Consider the following 15,457-nt stretch of genomic DNA (forward strand, 5'->3'; position numbering starts at 1 on the left):
CGTAACATAATATCAACGAAAAAGCTTCTTTAAACCTTACCTGTCGCATAATAGCCAAAGCGCACCCAGCAGAGCCCCGGTTCAGTGGTAATACGCTGATTGCGGCCCCTTAGTGCAGTTCGGCTTGACATTAACTCCCGCTCTCCGGAAGCGCGGACTCGTCCGGCTGCTCTTCGCCAAATGAACCAATAACACGAATGATGCAAACGAGGTTCAGGGAACACCGTAATTCTCAAAAACTCTCAGCAAATAAATAACTGAATAAATAAATGAATGAATGGCCGGGAAGACAACGACACGGGGAGAACAATTAAAATTTGTATATGCTTTCTTTATTATTTTAAAAGTAAAAGTAGTGGTTAAATACCATGTGGTTTGGATGAAACTGAAGAATGCGGAGCATCTGCAACATCACTGCTACCGATACTCTAAAACTCTGCAGATTTTTTTCCATGTGAAGTGTCTGGTCACATAATGAGCCCAGAGAGAGATAATCTCTCCACCGTGTCCTGGGTCTGAAGCACCTTTGGCAGCAATTACAGCCTCAAGTCTTTTCGAGTGTGATGGTACAAGCTTGGCACGCCTATCATTGGGCTGCGTCTCCTATTCCTCTTTGCAGAACCTCTCAAGCGCCGTCAGGTTGGACGGGGAGTGTCGGCGCACAGCCATCTTCTTGTACTTTGGTACTAGATATCTATAAATCGTGTGCCCATTGTGAATAGCTGAGGAAATAGGGAGTCTTTTAGATCTAGTTTACCTTTCGGTGGAAAAGATCGCTATCTGGGGGCTGTTGAAAGACGTAACCTGATGGAGCTGCTGATACATTGCGAATTCCTGCCAGATATTTGGCATGTAAATATCTAGATATTGTCGCTGACTCTTCCAAATACTGTAAGTGTTGCGGTTGGCGATGAGCTCCGACCAAGGAGAGAGCACGACACGGGGTGAGGTGGAACCTGAGAGAGGAGTTTAAAAAGGTGTTTAAAAAGTTTCATGCATGCGAAAAGCAGTACCACCAAACATCTTGGGAGCAGTATGGTCAACTTTGGTCACAGGACTATGCAGTCTAATATTACACAGTTAGTATTAAAGTGAGGTCTGTCTGTCTGAGGATGAGTGCCCTGAATATATTCAAAATAGAATATTGTCAGAGGGACGAGAAAAAAACATTCTGAATACTATTGTGTGCCTTTGTGTGCAGTGTCTTTAAAATGTAATGACAGTTAAAATTCATTCTGCCCAATTCAATCTAGCCCAAGAAAGCCAGGTCATATGTACAGACTACAGACAAAAGGACAGTGCAGTGTTGCAATACCAAATTTGTTCAGTAGGGATGTGTGATATTACTGCAAGTTATGCGCATGCAATTCTCACACTGCCAGGACCACGACAGTAAGTTGGGTTTGTTAAGGATCCGTACCTCCCACCTCTTTTTCTCTGTCTGACCATCCAGTGTCGCTGGCCATCTCATTTTGTGTCCCTTTAGTCCCGTATGCTTTATAGCATTGAATTTAATTGATCCTCCATTGTTTTGGATAAAATGAATTGTGACTTTGATGCCAAATAAGCATAGGAGATTCACAAAGGTTGTAGGGTGAAAGTCATATGCAGTTTCATATGAAACTGCACTGCCACCCCAAACAAACAGTTGCTAACAACTAGAAATATCTTATCAACAAGGCCCTCTGATTTCTCAGCCACAACACGTGACTAATCGACAGCTGTACACTTTATGGCAATAGCAGTCATAAAGCCATAAATATTGATTTTTGCCCACTGAAATTGTGGAATAAACACATAAAGGGTGTGATTCTTTGCAGAGTGACAGAGTAGACTGCAAAGGGGCATGAGATTTGGCAGGGGCTCTGGGAGGGCTGCCTCATTTCTCTGTTATCTTCGCACTGTACGTCAGCATTGCCATGTTTACCCATTACCGATCGATGCTGTAGCACAGATGACTCTGTTTGCCCGTAACTCCCCGCCCCTTAGCCCAAAAAGAAGCCAGCAAACCACGAACGGCGTTATCGGCAAAGCCAAAGCACAGCTACCAAAGGGCACCCACCAGTCTATCTGTGTGGGCTGTAGCTACAGAGGAGGTTTACTGGGTGTCCTTAGCGTTTGACTGTGCGGAGGCTAGAGCGAGAGGATAATGTGCTGCACAGGGAAGTGTGCCCGACTGGTGGGCCTCATATTGCTGCCTTCGGCGTTTGCCTGCATGATCGCTAACCTGCTTCTCTTCTTCCCCAATGGGGACAGTGTGGAAAGCGGCAACATCTCTCTACAAGTGTGGCTGATGGGCGGCTTGATCGGAGGAGGACTCTTTGTGAGTACTGACACCAGCGCTACTTCAGCGAGCGGTACGGGGGTTCGGGAGCTGGGTCAGGAGGGGCTGGTAAAGTGTTAAAACAGACTGAACCAACTGAATTTTAATTACAGGAAAGTTAATTTAAAAGTACATTTCATTTAAATTTAAAGTACATTTTCCAAAGAGTATGACACAAAATTGCATAGTTTCCCATTGTTGTTCTTGGCACAGTGTAAGAGAATGATGACTGAAGGGGGATTGGACAGGTTCTGGCTTGCAGGACTAGAAAGCTAGTCGATCAGCTATGGGCCAAATATATGAGACATATGTGTTTTTTGTTAGAAAAATCCAGTGACTCCCCCATGTTGTGGGATGGGATATATTAGCATTAAATTTGAAATAGGTAATCATGGTAGTGGATGATGTGAGAGCTTCTTTTATATCAAACAGCAGAGAAGCCCATCTGTTATTAACACCTTTTCTGTATGTTAAGAAGTTCAGGAGCACAAACGTTTAATTTCCACTGAACTTCCGCCTTGATCTTTGGCAGCTCACATTTACACGGAAGGTACTTTGTTCACTGTTGCGACAGCTTCTGGCTTAAAGAACCCCGGGTGGGGGCGGCTCTCGTCTCTCAGATGTCGGTTTAATTGTCAGGCATGGTTCGTGCCCTTGTAGAATTGATACGACCCAACAAACTGGTGTGTGGTGCATGCGTTAATTACAATACTGGTTCACTGGTAATAAAGCTATTATATCACATTCCACTACTCTCGTTGGGCTTGTATTACAAAAGCAGATCACCTTATCAACCAAAACATGAACATGGAGTATGTTAGTATCCATGGGATATTTGTTAGATTCCAAAACTGTAGCGATGCTGATATGTCTGCTTATTAGGTTCTGATGAAATAGCTTCATGCTTTACCAGAGCGTATTGCATGTTGAGACTTTTGCCAGGCAACAAACACAACTTCAGAAGTAGCTGTGGACCAGTGAGGGATCTAACCTAATGCCTGTTACTGCTTAAACACCTCGCAACTGTCCTTACTATGATGAAATAAACACATTCATGAAGACCTACATTTCTACATGCAGTATTTTTGCACCTCAACCCTGCATTTGATGAACAGCATGAGGACAGACATCATAGCAGTGAACCTGGGTCCCTTAATGAAACGGATGCCACCTGTTGGATTGATGTATTGATGACTTTGACAACGACTTTATGTTCACCACAATTTTCTTTTTAATGAATGAATCAGCATACTGTATTTCCAGCAGTTCTAAATCAAAATTCTGTGCACTTCCAAAATTTCTGGTTCCCTCTTAAGGGTGGCTAAGTTGTAAAAATATTTCAAGGGAGATGGTTGTGGTGAAATCTTTAGGAAAGGTCCTCCACGAGAAAATTTGCCAAGCGGGTGGGAGGTCAGTTGCATGGTCTGGAGTCCACAGCCCTGACATACCTTTATGTGAGTGATGTTAACGCAGAACAATATTTCCTGCATTGCACCATTCCAGTTTCTGAGGCTCGAACCCCCTGTGACCCTGCTTAGGACATGAAAGGATGGATGGGGGGGGGGGTGGTATATTTTCAAAGGGGGCATGTTTCCTCATTTCTTCCCACGGGGGTTGGCATGCACATTCATCCATTATAACTCTAGTCCTGCATCAATCTCAGTGTTTTTTCCCCCGTTTGGTTCCTGAATATGGGCAATATGTATGAGCAGAAAATTCATTTCAGGGTTCAAAGTACAGTTTTATCACACCCTTAATCTAATCAGAGAACCCTTGTACAAACAGCTTGATCTGTGTGTGTCAGTGTAAATAGCCTTTTCTCCTGACTCAACAGAGACTGTATCAAATCTTTACATCGGCACGCGCCTCATCTTAGCTCAGCTAGCACGATGAGGATATGTCAGTCTTTTAATGTGATCTTATAAGATGTCCAGCACACCCTGCTACATGTGACGTCGCCACTACCAATGACATCCCTGCATCTAGCTCGCCGTTCTGCCTGCCTGTCATCTTCTACATCTTATGATTTGGACAGTGTGACTTGGCACTTAGCCATCTCTCCTATTTGACTCTCCCTGCCGGCCCCTGGAGAATGGGCTCCCCCTTTGAGTCTGGTCCCTCCCAAGGTTTCTGCCTTCCAGGGAGTTTTTCCTTGCCACTGTCGCCTATGGCTTACTCACTGGGGGCTTTGGGTGAGGATGCTGTAAAGCGCTTTGAGACGATGTAATGTCGTGATACTGCGCTATACAAAAATAAATTTGTTGTTGTTGTTGTAATGACTGAAAACATATTTCCAAGTCCTTCATAGCGTGGGTGATGAGCGAATAAGCAAATACCCCTGGAGGTTTATTTGGGGAATATGGGGAAATGTACAAGAGCCATTGAACTGATATGGTTATGATCAGCAATTATAGGGAAAGCACCCTTTTCACCCCAAGCAGGGCACGGGGTCCTGCATCACAGGTGAGCCTGATACGAGGCAAACCTCACCCCTGCCCCACCCAATCCACTATGTTTTCTATCATTGAGAAAGGCAGAGAAATCATGAGAAACTTGCGTACCTTTTACTTTCTCCCCAGTGTGGGGTTTAAGCTGAGCTGGGGTGGACAAACCCACTTATCAACCACTCAACATTCCTGACAGGTGGCTTCAGGGCCATCGGTGAGGAAACCATGACGACCGACTAGCTGCATGGTTATGATTGGTGGTGTTCTGTGTGCAGTGGATTCCTGGTGGATTGCCATGCAAAAACCTTACAAAATACCTCCATTAAAACCATTAAGGTAAAGCACAAGACGACAGATTTTCCCAGAGGAGACTCATACAACCCATGCAACCTGCCCCCTTTCAGTGCATTATGATGCAAATGCCTGCTTGAATAAACCAAATTCTGTTGTTTTAGGGAGACCTCCAGGGTAAGATCCTGGTCTGGTAGGTTTATGGAACGTTTGTTTGTCTGGTTTATTGCTCAGATGCTGTGTCCCAGCTGCTCAGCTATCAGAGCTGGTGGAAAAGGTTGCTGTGGGAAAGGCTGCTGTCAAAACCGGTGTAGGGTGAGTCTGCATTTCCAGCTTTGATAAAACTGACTTAAACTTCCGGGCTTCACCCTCCCCCCTGCTTTGTTTAAGCTTTTAGGTCTATTAGTACAGCAAACACAGGGAGGCAACGGTATTAAGATTAAAGAGGGGTATTGTGAATATTACTAGAATAAGTTAATACCATGTTACTGACTTGTATTATTTCTGTTTTACTCTCACGTTCACATACATTTGTTTATTTGCTGGAATGTCTTGACTCTTGCTTTAATACAGCATGTGATTTATAACAAAAATGTATACACAGACAGTCTATACTATAACAGTGTAATAATAATAATATTTTATTATTGCGCTGTACTGTGATGAAATATATCAGAAGAGGTTCGGGAAGAAAACTGCCACAATAAGTTTGAGCCCTTTGAGCCGGAGTGATATCTGTGTGACAGATGTAATCCTTAGTGTGATTATCCTATGACAGCAGCACTAGCATGTGTGTGTGTTCTCACCCATAGATGCTGAACTCTGTGTTCTGCTCGGCATTTGGCTTGGCAGGGGCGGTATACTGCACCAGTGTCTCTTCAGCCGGCCTGGCCATTGGACCAAAGTGTAAGCTGGAGGACAACAAGTGGCAGTACCCCTTTGAGAACCTTCCCAAAAAGTAAACACGAATGACCACATTCTTGCTCTAGCTGTAAAGCAGCTGCTTGTGGGAATTATTGCACTTGCCAATTTTAAGTCGCTCTCTCAGAATGTGTCCAGTGCAGTTCCCTCATTTCAGCTGCAGGTGGCAGACTAGTGCCATCAATTCTTGCCCACAAGCGTAGGGCCGGTTAAACTGCTGACTCATGCATCTCTGGTCTGCTGTGCCATAGTTTGCCATAGGAGATGCTGGCAGTGATGCAATGCAATTGCACAACATGAGTGGCCTGGCCTCAGTTGCTCCTTCCTGATTCTAATCAGCTGCTCTTTCCCCTTTTGTCTCACTTGACCCCCCCCCCCCCCACCCCCCGCACTGTGCCCCACCCCCCGCACTGTGCCCCACCCATTCTTCCTCCATTGCCCCACTCTCTCTTCTTCCCGTGTCCTGCCTTGCCCCCCTCCCCCGTCAGCGAGAGTTATCTGACGAACAAGGAGTTGTGGACGCAGTGCGTGGAACCACAAAACATCGTGCTGTGGCACATCGTCCTCTTCTCCATCTTGCTGTGCTTGGGCCTGTTGCAGCTAATCCTGTGTGGCATCCAGGTGATTAACGGCTGCATGGGATGCCTCTGCGGAGACTGTCGCAGCAGCGGCAAGGAGGTCGGTTTTGCATCTCAACGTCAACATAACCATAACCGCATGGCACAGTTCACGCTTCATCCACCACGGAACTTACCTGTTACAACTTTACTATGTATCGAGTTAACAGCTTAAGCCATTTTAAAAGCAAATATTTGAATACTGAGTCTTACAATAATGCAGACACTGATAATGAGGTTTGTTGTTTGAGTCCACGGAAACGGTTTGGTCCTGCAGGTGAACGCTGGCAGCTCGCTGATGATCTGCGACAAAAGCAGCTCTCTAGTATCAGCAATGAATGTGGCACTTTCCTCTCTTTCAGGACGATGAGGGACTCTGACAGGCCCAGGTGTGAGAGAGGTGGATTTCTCTGCCATCACCCCATGTCCATACTGAATAAGATTCAGCATCCTCGTGATTGTTTGATGTTGACGTCCGCGAGTTTTGGGTACCAACATGCTCTACATTAGAAAGCACTGTTGACCTGTAATTAACTTACTGAGGAAAAATGTTTTAGCTCTCTATGTGAGCAGTGGTGGCTTGATAGTTAGGGACACGCACTTGTAATTGAAAGATTCCAGGTTTGAATCCCCGACCAGCAAGGCACCACTGAGGTACCCTGAGCTAGGTACCACCCCCAAGCACTGCTCCCCGGGCGCTGAATTAGCTGCCCCTCTGCTATGTCACATTGTCACATATGGGTTAAATGCACATTTTGTCGTTGTGTGCTGTGGTGTGTCAACAATGACAATTAATCACTAAATTCAAATTCGTGTATCTGCAGTCAGACATTGCTGGTAACTTCCATCCATCCATCCATCCATCCATCCATCCATCCAACTATCCATCCATCCATTTTCCAAACCGCTTATCCTACTGGGTCGCGGGGGGTCCGGAGCCTATCCTGGAATCAATGGGCACGAGGCAGGGAACAACCCAGGATGGGGGGCCAGCCCATCGCAGGGCACACCCACACACCATTCACTCACACACCATTCACTCACGCATGCACACCTACGGGCAATTTAGCAACCTGGTAACTTCCATTTCAACAAAATTACAACATTGTTCCCTCACATTATATGTTCAGCAGCTGCCTTTTCATTCTGTTTCCAATTGGCAATTTTCAAGTGCATTTTAAGATTTTTATGTATCTCGTCAAAAATTGTATCAAAATTTCATTTTATTGTTGAGACCGGCAAGGTCAGCCTTAGTCCAGTGAGCTTTCATTTTACATTCCAAAAATAAAACCATGCAAAAGAACAGCACAATCTATTGGATTTTCGATTGTGGTGTTTCTTCTTCCATCATCGCGTCTCTGAGCAGGACTGTTTTTACCCACTTAGCAAGAACAAAACTAACCGTGATGCATTTCACAGTTTAACAGCTTGTTCCTTGCGACTTCTGCACAAAGCTACGCCTGCGTGTGATGCGATGTGGGTTCAGGGTGAGAGTCTCACTAATGCTGTGACAGTGTGTACACCGAGGCGAGGGTGATAGGGTTAGCGCTGTACTGACAACCTCCATTGCCTCATATTGCTCTAGGCAGCCGCTTCTCGTGAAACGGAAGAATGGAGAGGGAAAAAATGACAAAACAGAATGAATGTACAATGGGAGAGAGAGAATAGCAGGCAGAGAGAATGGAGGACTGTGATATAAAGGCTCCCCCCATCTGGCAGGCTCCACCCATCTGGCAGGCTCCACCCATCTGGCAGGCTCCACCCATCTGGCAGGCTCCACTCCATCACACTTGTGTTGCATAAAATTTGACCCTTACTGACCAAGAATAATATATGCTGCCGCGAAAATTATTTTCTGCATTTTTGCATGTTTTGACACTGAACGTTCGTCAACCAAAAGCTGAGCATTACACAAAATGTGAACGTGAACAAATAGTAAAATGTTGATATTCTTTATTTAATCATGTTTCCCTGCATGAAAAAGAAGTTATTGATGCAATAACTGGAGTAACAGGTTTAGTGGAGGAGTGTAAAAACATCCAAGGGGCAAAGCGTTACTTGAATGCCTTTTCATGGCTGTATATAGACAGACAAACGCCAGGCAGAGTAACCTCAGAGTAGTTCAGCTTTCGGTGTAATTTTACTCATCTAAGTGAGGTTACTCTCACTGTGGGCAACCCCTTGCCCACATTTCCCATTTCCCAGCTTCTAAACAGAGTCACGGATTAGCAGGTATAACCTGAGTGGATGATGAGTACTGCATCAAGCAGCTGTGTCTCGTCTGGGCATCCCGGCGGCTTCCCAGCAGCCCAGGGACAGATAGCTACCCCAGCTCATCTCACAGCACGGTCATCACGTACCTTTCTGTAGCAATGGCTGCGTCTAGACCCGCCTCCTTCAGCACCGCCTCCTCATTCATAGGTTCACATAAATGTGAACTGTGTGTTTCAGACCTTGGCCACAGCATTTTAATAGGGATAGATTTCGACTTTGGCTAGGACTAAAACTTTTATTATTTTTTTTTAGTTCATCAATTCTTCAACCATGCTAAAGCAGACCTAATATTTTGTCTCAGACTTCAGGCACGTTTTCAACCATAAATAACGACCCACTGCTGTCGTGCATGAACATTCTGTTTTGCTGCACATAACTTGACCCATTTCAAGCACAAGTATTTTCCCCACTCTGTAGATCTCTTGTGGTTTTTGACAAACTTGAGATGAGCACTTAAGTAAGCAATACTTTCCACGTTGTAGCCACTATATTGCCCATTCGTCTAACTTTGCCGAGAGAGAGTGAGAGAGACCAGCAGATGTCTGTATACTGTTAAAGGTTTCTTTGCTACGTCTGACGCCTTGTTCTTGGAGACATTTTAGCAGCCCAACCTCTTATGAGAAGATTTTCTAAAATTGACTCATTTGCTCAATATGGTTCTGATTGCAGGCTGTGATGCCCTGCAGTCTTAGAATTAACCGTTACTAGACCGTTTTTAAGATAACTTCTTTAGTAATTCCTTTTAATCATGGCATGACGTGCCTCTACAATTTGTAAGTTCCCTCTGATGGCGGTAACCAGAGTCAATCACATTTATACTGGGTTAGGCCTGATCAGTTACAAAGTATTCAGATGGCTGATCCAAATCATGCCTTAATATGGACAGGAGAAGATACTTTTTCATACTACAGTCTCAAAAAAAAGCATTAGTTAGCAGCCATACACCCTGCAATTTTAACTAGATAATCCATCTGAAGCTAAGCAGGTTTGGGCTTAGCTAGTACTTAGATGGGAGACCAACAGGGAAAGCTGATCTGACACTGTGCTGTACTTCAAATATGATGGAAATTGCTTTGGGTGCCTTGAGATGTGCTATGTGACATACATTCAATAAGCAATAAGCGTTTGGGGATTTTGACAGCTGCTCCATTTGGGATGTCAAAGATAGTGTGACAGAAGGACGAGACAAGGGAAGACTGCAGAGGATAAGATGGTGATGAGTGTCAGGGTCAGGAAAGAACAGATCTAGTTACACTTTTAGTCAGGAAACAGGACTGAACAATCAACAACAAAGACACTTGTCACCTGACTCAAGTTCCCTAGATGGCCAAACCCACTGACCCCACCTGACATTGACTGCATTTGTGTGAGGGAGCATTTATTGCAGAGCAGATTGAGGGGGTGGGATCTGGTGCCTCACCTCTTGCTCACTCTCTGTGCTCCAGCAGCAACTTGCCAGTGGTTCAGCTGTCATGAAGGGTTAAACCCAACCTGGGAGATTCAGGTGTCCCCTGCAGTTACCTAGCTGATGTTTTTATCCAGATCATCTCAACCATAACTCATTCGATAATTTACTGGAGCAATTAAGCAGAAGTACCTTCTCATGGGTAGACCAGCAGAGCTCCTCCTGAGGCAAGAAGCAGCAAATTTCAAGGAGCTAGTCAATAAGTCAGTTTCCTACCTCCTGCTAATCTGAGCACTTACTGGTAATACTACTGAAAGTGTCTTCTGCAGCTGATTCTTTTAACTTAACAATTTTAATCCTCTGATCAATATCCAGCCTCAATTTACTGTCTGGGCCAAAGCTGCTAAGAAAAACTCAGAAATTTTTCTGAAACACACCCTTTTCGTTTTGCCAAGTGTTCATAGACAGTATTATTAATTACACCCTGAGCTGGTTTGTCTGTCCATTGTGCCTGCCTGCATGTATTTGCCAGTTCATAGGTTACTCTGTGCTTTCTTTTTGCATATGTGTGTGAGGGAGAAGGAGAAGCTTTGTTGACATTTTAGTGCTTCCTTTGAGGTGTTCCTAGAAAAAAATAGAATTCCACAGATTGCTTTTCTGCACTATTCATGTTTAAACAGAGGTGATATTGTGGATGTTTAATGAACGTTCCATTGCAGATATGGCAACGACTGATGCTAACTAGTAAGAACTGGCTTCTGTGATATTCAGAGGCATTCCTGTTTTGTATGTGTATACCATAAACTTTATTAATCATAAGCTACCAGTTTTACTGGGCTTAAGTCAGCAGGGAGTCAGAGTCTGATGTAGTGAAAACCCCTTGTAATTTGCATTTGTATGTCATAACATCTCAACGTTTGAATTAAAGTTAAAATTAGGAAGTATTAACTAAATCGTAATGATTTTATATTTAATATAGGGAATTAGTGAATTTGGAAGCTGTTGGGGGGGAGGGGGGGCTGCATTTGTCTTGGGGCTGCTGGGTTAGATCCTTCATAGCAGCTGAACCACTGGCAAGTTGCTGCTGGAGCACAGCCTGCAGCTCTGATGCAGAGAGTGAGCGAGAGGCGAGGCACAGGATCCCGCCCCTCAGTCTGCTCTGCAGTAAATGCTCCCTCACACAAATGTATCTCATGTATCTTACACTGTCAGTGTGGGGGGGGGGGGGGGCAGGGCCATCTAGGGAACTCGAGTCAGGTGACCTGCTCGTTAATGCAGGCGCAGGACCCCCTGAGATAAAATATCCCTAAGAAATGATGAGCGTCACCTGACAAACATCCACACAAATCATAAAAGAGAAAAAACTACTGACATTTTTGTTCTCAAGGGACATGAATACAACTGTAAAGGGGGGGGGGGGGGTTACCAGGGGTGTGTGAATTCATCCACGGGGGAGGCATCTCACTGAAGAGGTGCTGATCTCCCTCCTGTGACCTACCTGATAAAAAGAGGACCCAGCTGTCAAGCAGTGAAACACTACAGGCACAAGAGAGGGAGACTGGGTGCAGCAGCAGGTAGGAAGACAGTCCTTATTATGGCCGATGACCGGCACAGAGCGACTGGAGCCAGTTTGCCTGGGATACCAGCCAGAACCACTAGCTTACTGAAACTGTGTACACAGAAATAGTGGTGGGGCTGGGGGGGGGGGTGCGTTTCTGACGGGAAACGAGCAACTGAGAAAGCAAAAATACAGAACTCCTACAGAGCAAATCCGGAGCGGACCTCCAGCGTCAGCCTCAGAGTGCACTTACGCTCAGCAAAACAAGCATGGCTAACGACTCCTGTTGGTAGGACACAGGCAGCATTTATTTATTTAATTATTTAGCAGATACTTTTATCCAAAGCAACAAACATTTTTGAGACGTCAGGGTCAGACGGTCACTGGAACAACTGGGGACGCTCAAGGGCCCAACAATGACATCACTCCGCCATCTCTGGGATTTGAGCCAGCAACCTTCTGATTACAGGCACAGTATCCAACCCACCGTGTCACATATTTACGACAACAAATACACAACCTTCAGCTTCTGCCGCAGCCACAAAATTCAGTGACGATAGCAGTGATTCGCACTTACGCTATTTACAAAAGTGTCTGCTAAATGATGTAAGTATCCATTCTCAAAGGTGTAATAATGATTTTTTTTGCCAAACCACATATAAAAATGGGTAAATACTGTGTGATACACAGCCACGGAAAAATTGAGACCACAGTTCGGTTTTTTGTTTAACTTATTTCTCGGTTTATGTGTTTGCAAACTGCAGCCTGGCTGAGGCTGATACCACTGAGGCCTGCATTTCCCTGTTTCTCATTAATGAAGGATTTCTTCCTTGCTTTATGGAACCTCCTTCCTGCTTCCAGGAGCCTGATACAAACTGTCCTAGCAGTGCACTTCACACCTGCACTTAATGTTTCCCATTTCTTTTGATAGTGACTAGATGTCATCCTATGATTCATGAGAAACATTCGGATAAGTTAACATACATCTCTGGCATTATTAAGTCGCTTCCACCCTCTACCTGGCTGGTTTCTGGTCATTCCCAGAGTCTCCTGCTTCACCTTATTCTTGTGTACTGCTGTGTTAGAAATTTCGAACCCAGGCTCAACTCACTGTTGCGCATAGCCTTCTGCCAGACCCACGATTAAACCAGGATTTAAAAATGCAGATTTGTTTAAAAATATAGAGTGGTCTCTCAATTTTTTCCACCACTGTAATAATGTACTTACAAAAACAAACTCTTCTGACAGCTTGTATCTATATTTATCCTAGTTCAACTGAATTTAGTGTAAATATCTAGCTTAGGGAACGAATAGAGTATGCATTGACAGAGGTCAGAGCATTTTTCTGCAAGAAAAAAAATATTCCAGGAATGGTTCCTAGTGAATGGTATGTCCGTGCGCAAACAGGAAGTTGGTCTGGCAGCCAGATCTGTAGACTGGAGGTCATGTTACTGACATCAGTAGGTGACAGTGATTGTCTTTATTGCACAAGTGCAGGAGCACTGGAATGCTTCAAATATCCCATCTTCTCTCCTTTAACACGTATACAGTTGAGAGTAAATTTAACTTTAGTCAGCATGCAGTGTCCATGGAGCATTTGGGGGGGGCAGGGGGGAATAAGGATCTTTCTCAAGGGCCCAACAGACATTTGACTGTGCTGCTGATCACAGCCTTTTACAGGCACAGGAGCTAATCCACTGGGCCACACGGTGATCCCCACAATTTTGTGAGGTTGATAAGGTGCCGGCGAGGACACAGGCTCCTGGACACCGTAATATATCCTGCAGTTGTGTGTCGTTGTGGAGAAGATGGAATGCTTATGCGGTGACGATAAAAATACCAAAATGAAATACCACTGAGGCCTGCATCTAAAGCAAGCAAAACAAATCATTTTCCAAAAAGAGATTACAGGTTGGCAGTCTGCAAGGATCGCAACGACATAATGGAAATGACAAGTTTGTGAATTCTAAACAAAGATACACTATACAGCAACATCCATCCATCCATCCATTTTCCATCCATCCATCCATTTTCCAAACCGCTTATACTACTGGGTCATGGGGGGTCCAGAGCCTATCCCGGAAGCAATGGGCACGAGGCAGGGAACAGCCCAGGATGGGGGGGCAGCCCATCGCAGGGCATACTCACACACCATTCACTCACGCATGCACACCTACGGGCAATTTAGTAACTCCAATTAGCCTCAGCATGTTTTTGGACTGTGGGGGAAAACCGGAGTACCCGGAGGAAACCCCACGATGACATGGGGAGAACATGCAAACTCCCATGCAGGGAGCAGAAATATAAAGTACAGGTATTTTATGGGTTCCACTGAAATAAAGGTAGCTGATTATGAGAAAAACCTGGATGTATATGTTGATGCTTCCATGTCCCACTCTCGACAGTGTGGGGAAGCAATTAAAAAGGCCAATAGGATGTTGGGTTACATCTCTAGGTGTGTGGGGTTTAAGTCAAGGGAGGTGATGCTAAGAATATATAATTCCTTGGAAAGACCCCACCTAGAATATTGTGTGCAGGTTTGGTCACCATACCTTAAGAAGGACATTGCTGTCTTGGAAAGGGTGCAACGTAGGGCTACGAGAATGATTCCTGGTCTTAGAGGAATGTCTTATGAGGAGAGGTTAGCTGAGCTGAATCTGTTTAGCCTCGAGCAAAGGAGACTAAGGGGGGACATGATCCAGGTATATAAGATTCTAACAGGGCTGGATGCTCTTCAGCCAAATAGCTACTCCGACATTAAAATACTAGAAGTCGTGGCCATAAGTGGAAATTAGCGGGAGAACATTTTAAAATGGATTTGAGGAAGCACTTCTTTACCCAGCGTGTAATTGGAGTATGGAATAGTCTTCCTGCTAGTGTAGCACAAGCTAAAACCCTGGGTTCCTTTAAATCAGAGCTAGATAAGATTCTAACAACTCTGAGCTATTAGTTAGGTTCTCCCCAAATGAACTTGATGGGCCGAATGGCCCAGATTTATTATGTTCTTAATTAGCATGCTGTGCACAAACACTGGCACTCAATGGTTTTGTCATGCAAATAAAGCCAACTGAAGAGCAAATAGCACACAGAGAGGTTTCAGAGCCCCAGAATGTTCCTCAATTATTCCAGTACATTGTAGTATCTGGTGGAAAAGTGAAGAGTCTTTTAGGTTTTATTTGGTTTCACTAAGTTACCACAGGGCAGACACTGGAATGACACCTGTAGATGAGTTTACCTGTAAACGTAAGTTACTGGGTTGGCTGGTGAGGGTTAAACATTATACTGCTCAAGAATTTATAGTTGAGAAATATTGATTCGTTCCCTGCATGTTAAGCGAAGGATTGGCAGTTGCTGTTCTGCATCCTGAGTGAAACGATATGTTTGGACCGTAGATCAGAAAATCTGTGGAAAATGGAAAAAAGAAGTCACTGTAAAGGGAGGTTGTTTGTCATAAAATTACACAAGCCTGTAAATAATACCCTTGCTAAGGCGCGTGGCTGGCTAAAGGTTTTTACTTGACAGAGGCTCACAGATTGTGGAGGTCTCAGTTAATATGGGAAACTTTGCAACCACCTGCAACAGTTAAAGGACAGTCATCTTGTGTGCATGCTGTTGCAGTCC

The 15,457-nt window shown here is 44.6% G+C and overlaps 1 protein-coding gene across 1 annotated transcript; it reads left to right on the top strand.

Moving 5' to 3' along the window:
- Positions 1-1,975: 1,975 nt before the first annotated feature.
- Positions 1,976-10,011, top strand: tm4sf5 (transmembrane 4 L six family member 5). The gene is made up of 5 exons (XM_049029553.1): positions 1,976-2,323; positions 5,296-5,376; positions 5,874-6,019; positions 6,471-6,660; positions 6,962-10,011. Exons 1-5 carry the CDS (start codon positions 2,150-2,152, stop codon positions 6,977-6,979), a joined length of 609 nt encoding a protein of 202 aa, XP_048885510.1. The 5' UTR covers positions 1,976-2,149; the 3' UTR covers positions 6,980-10,011.
- Positions 10,012-15,457: the final 5,446 nt, after the last annotated feature.

This window comes from Brienomyrus brachyistius, chromosome 10 (assembly GCF_023856365.1).
Source record: "Brienomyrus brachyistius isolate T26 chromosome 10, BBRACH_0.4, whole genome shotgun sequence".
Taxonomy (NCBI): domain Eukaryota; kingdom Metazoa; phylum Chordata; class Actinopteri; order Osteoglossiformes; family Mormyridae; genus Brienomyrus; species Brienomyrus brachyistius.

Bases quoted from the DNA above. Each gene is read 5' to 3' on its own strand.
- tm4sf5 (XM_049029553.1), top strand. From the start codon at position 2,150: ATGTGCTGCACAGGGAAGTGTGCCCGACTGGTGGGCCTCATATTGCTG. The intron at 5,377-5,873 runs GTGAGTCTGCAT...TCTCACCCATAG, and splicing joins GCTGTCAAAACCGGTGTAGG to ATGCTGAACTCTGTGTTCTG. The intron at 6,020-6,470 runs GTAAACACGAAT...CTCCCCCGTCAG, and splicing joins TTTGAGAACCTTCCCAAAAA to CGAGAGTTATCTGACGAACA.